Source organism: Centruroides vittatus, unplaced genomic scaffold, assembly GCF_030686945.1.
Source record: "Centruroides vittatus isolate TY-2023 unplaced genomic scaffold, ASM3068694v2 contig_897, whole genome shotgun sequence".
Taxonomy (NCBI): Eukaryota; Metazoa; Arthropoda; class Arachnida; order Scorpiones; family Buthidae; genus Centruroides; species Centruroides vittatus.
In genome coordinates, this window is record NW_027122587.1 from 266,455 (window position 1) to 270,689 (window position 4,235).

General features: G+C 25.8%; 1 protein-coding gene across 1 annotated transcript; it reads left to right on the forward strand.

The window, feature by feature from the left end:
- Positions 1–911: 911 nt before the first annotated feature.
- Positions 912–2,018, forward strand: LOC136983929 (serine-rich adhesin for platelets-like). The gene has a single exon (XM_067280816.1). The coding sequence runs from the start codon at positions 912–914 to the stop codon at positions 2,016–2,018; it is 1,107 nt and encodes a 368-aa protein (XP_067136917.1).
- Positions 2,019–4,235: the final 2,217 nt, after the last annotated feature.

The window sequence follows — 4,235 nt, forward strand, 5'->3', positions numbered from 1 at the left end:
TACATTCTATTTATTGTTTTTCGATGAATGAAGACGTATCTCTGCTGTGTCTTCTAATTGTTCCTAGTTACTAAATTAGTAAATTTATTAAATAAAATATAACATAAAGTTAAAACAAATAAAAATATTTATTTTAAAAAAATTCCAACATTTATATTGCTTAAAAATTTAATTATTTAAATTTTTAATTTGATATTTTGTTAAAAATCATTTAAAAATATAAAATATTTTATTTCTTATTTCTTTCATAATTAATAATAATTAAGCTTTTAAAACAAATATGAAACATTAAAACAAGGAATATTTTATACAAATGATGAAAAGATAATATTTATGGGCAATTTATTTTATAAAAATTAATTAAAATACAAGCTCTTGGACATTTAACCCCTCATCAGACAATTAAGATATTTATTTTAATTAAATTTTAATCTCTTGTTAAAACAAATATTTATTACTAACAACCAGTTTACGTAATTATGTTGTCTGTAATAAAAGTATTATAGGAAATGCATAGTAAACAATTCAGATTTATTTATTTATATTAATTTTTATTTTTAAAAATAAATAAATAATTTATTTATAAAAATATTTAAATATTCCTATAAGCTTTAGATTATATTTAAGTTAACATTAAAGGATTTTTCATATTTTTTGTTTTTTGTTTATAAATTTAGTTAAAAGTATGAATTTTTATAATGCTTAATATTAATATGTAATTATAATATAATGTAATATAATAATAATTCTTATTATAATTAACTAAATTTATAAATAGTAATCATGATTAGATCCTTTAATGTGAAATTAATATAAAGTTAACATTAAAGAATTGCTGTTTATAAAATCACTTTAAGTAAGACTTAAGTAGACCTCAATGCTAAATCCTAAAGGCTCTATGCTAATTCTCAATGTTTAATGCTAGTGCTAAAAGCTCAATGTTTAATGTTAGTGCTAAAAGCTCAATGTTTAATGCTAGTGCTAAAAGCTCAATGTTTAATGCTAGTGCTAAAAGCTCAATGTTTAATGCTAGTGCTAAAAGCTCAATGTTTAATGTTAGTGCTAAAAGCTCAATGTTTAATGCTAGTGCTAAAAGCTCAATGTTTAATGCTAGTGCTAAAAGCTCAATGTTTAATGTTAGTGCTAAAAGCTCAATGTTTAATGTTAGTGCTAAAAGCTCAATGTTTAATGCTAGTGCTAAAAGCTCAATGTTTAATGTTAGTGCTAAAAGCTCAATGTTTAATGCTAGTGCTAAAAGCTCAATGTTTAATGCTAGTGCTAAAAGCTCAATGTTTAATGTTAGTGCTAAAAGCTCAATGTTTAATGTTAGTGCTAAAAGCTCAATGTTTAATGCTAGTGCTAAAAGCTCAATGTTTAATGTTAGTGCTAAAAGCTCAATGTTTAATGCTAGTGCTAAAAGCTCAATGTTTAATGCTAGTGCTAAAAGCTCAATGTTTAATGTTAGTGCTAAAAGCTCAATGTTTAATGCTAGTGCTAAAAGCTCAATGTCTAATGCTAGTGCTAAAAGCTCAATGTCTAATGCTAGTGCTAAAAGCTCAATGTTTAATGCTAGTGCTAAAAGCTCAATGTCTAATGCTAGTGCTAAAAGCTCAATGTTTAATGCTAGTGCTAAAAGCTCAATGTTTAATGCTAGTGCTAAAAGCTCAATGTCTAATGCTAGTGCTAAAAGCTCAATGTCTAATGCTAGTGCTAAAAGCTCAATGTCTAATGCTAGTGCTAAAAGCTCAATGTCTAATGCTAGTGCTAAAAGCTCAATGTTTAATGCTAGTGCTAAAAGCTCAATGTCTAATGCTAGTGCTAAAAGCTCAATGTCTAATGCTAGTGCTAAAAGCTCAATGTCTAATGCTAGTGCTAAAAGCTCAATGTCTAATGCTAGTGCTAAAAGCTCAATGTCTAATGCTAGTGCTAAAAGCTCAATGTCTAATGCTAGTGCTAAAAGCTCAATGTTTAATGCTAGTGCTAAAAGCTCAATGTTTAATGCTAGTGCTAAAAGCTGAATGCTTAATTCTAATGCCAAAAGCTCAATGTTTAATTCTAATTCTAAAAGCGCGATGTTAATGTTAACAAATATTTTTATTTTTATATATTCTTTAAGTGATTTTCAGACTATCTTGCTAAATGCTGAATTCAAATGCAATCTTTATACATTTTTAAAGTGGCTTTGGGTTCTTAAATAGGCCCCGAAATCACTTAAAAAGTTTATTTACTATATAATTTTCATAAAAATAAATATCAATATTTCTGACTTATCTGAAATAAATTGCAGAAATTAAATTTTTCGAAAGAATATTATAACAAGCTTCTATGTATAAAGAGAGGAAGATTGATTTTTATTTAATATTTAAAATATTTAACTCTTTAAAGTTAGAAGTGAAAGAAACTCTATTAATTAAAATATATTTAATTATAAAAGTAATTATGAGATGTAAGCAATTGTTTGAGTCATTATAGAACTATTTAAATATTTTAATAAGTAATTTAGCTTTAACGAGTTTAATTTATAAACAAATAATATATAAATAACTTAAGATCATTATCATGTTTATGTACTTATATATATGCCTGCAGTAAAACCTGTTTAAAACGGGACCTTAATAAAACGGAAATCTGCCTAAATGGAAAAATATTCGGTACCGTTCGAGTCCGGTTCACACAAGTTTTACTTATAATAATTGAAATGTGTTTAAATACAGTGGAACTTCCAATAACGACCACCTCTCAACAATGGACACAAGTAAACAGAGGCCAGTTTTTTCAGGAAATTTTCTAAACAAAAATTCATACAAAATAACCTCCCAGCAACGGCCATTTTCTACGTTCTCGTTGGTGGTCGTCGTACAGAGGTTTGACTGTATATTTTTAATTCTCAAATTATTTTTCCTAATTAATTAACGATTATTTACATAATTTATTAATTGTTTTGAAATAAGTGACTCCTGGAATTCATAAAATCTTATGACTTATTACTCCTAAGCGAATGTAGTTTACTTATCGAATTAAATAAATAAACAAGTCCCCACGGTAAAGAATAATCGAATTTTTATCGTAATAACAATATTTATTTAAGTAGACAAGTTTTATTAGGCCTTTAGGGAAATATTTTAATCTTATAGGGAAGTCTCCTCACTAGGGATTGAATAATTGTATATAAATAGCATAGTATAGCATTGAACTTTACTGATAACAATAATTAAATAATACAATAAAATTTTTAAAAATAATTCTAAAATAAAACGAAGGTTTTGACAGAAATATTACAGTAAAACCTGTGTAAACCGGAATCCCCGTTTACGCAGGTTTCCGTTTTATTCGGGTTACGTCTTGGAAAGGTTTTACTGCAGCTCCTATTAAATATTTTTATATACAGGGTGATAATTACGTAGTAAATATTTAGAGTTCTTTGTAGAAAAAATTATTGGGTAAGCTCAACCAAATTTGTTATACATAATATTCTGAGTATGCAGTTTCGATTATCAAGTATGCACATTAGCGCCAAAGTTTTCCCTAGCGGCCGTATTTTGAAGTACAATCTTTTTATCCAGAACTCGAACAGTTCGTATACCGAATTTGTTTGAGATTTGTTCAATAATTCGTCTGAAAACCCCTCGATTTTAATATTTTTAACGAGAAAAAGAGTAAAGTTTTCTATAAATTTAATAATTAAGTTTGATTTATAATATAATTTAAACTTAGTTAAAATTTACATATTACTGAAACCTTATTAATATTATCTAAAGTGACGTTGCTGTTTTATTATAACATTAATCATATAAATATTACAATTTCTGTGTATATAAATATGTTTATATTTGTAAGACATAAAAACATTCCCATGAAAAAGACAAAACAAAGTTTGTGGATAAACTCCAATATTTACTTGAAATATTTGTTCAGTTGAATGTCCGGCTTAAATTTTTCAAAGTATCATAAACGATTTATAAAATAGACTAGAAAACGTTTAACATATAAAAATAAAAGATATTTTCCAACTGGAATAATTATAAATCTTTAAGAAAATATTATAAAAACATAAAATTTATTAATAAATATTAGGTTAAATATTTTACTCAAATTCCGATATTATTATTAATATATTTATTGTAATAAAGTTAAGATATGGTGTATATCGATGAAACTTGGTATATATGCTATCCAAACTATGGGAAAATAGATTTCTAGGAAACAAAAATTAGTTGAAATTTTTGCCGCTAGGC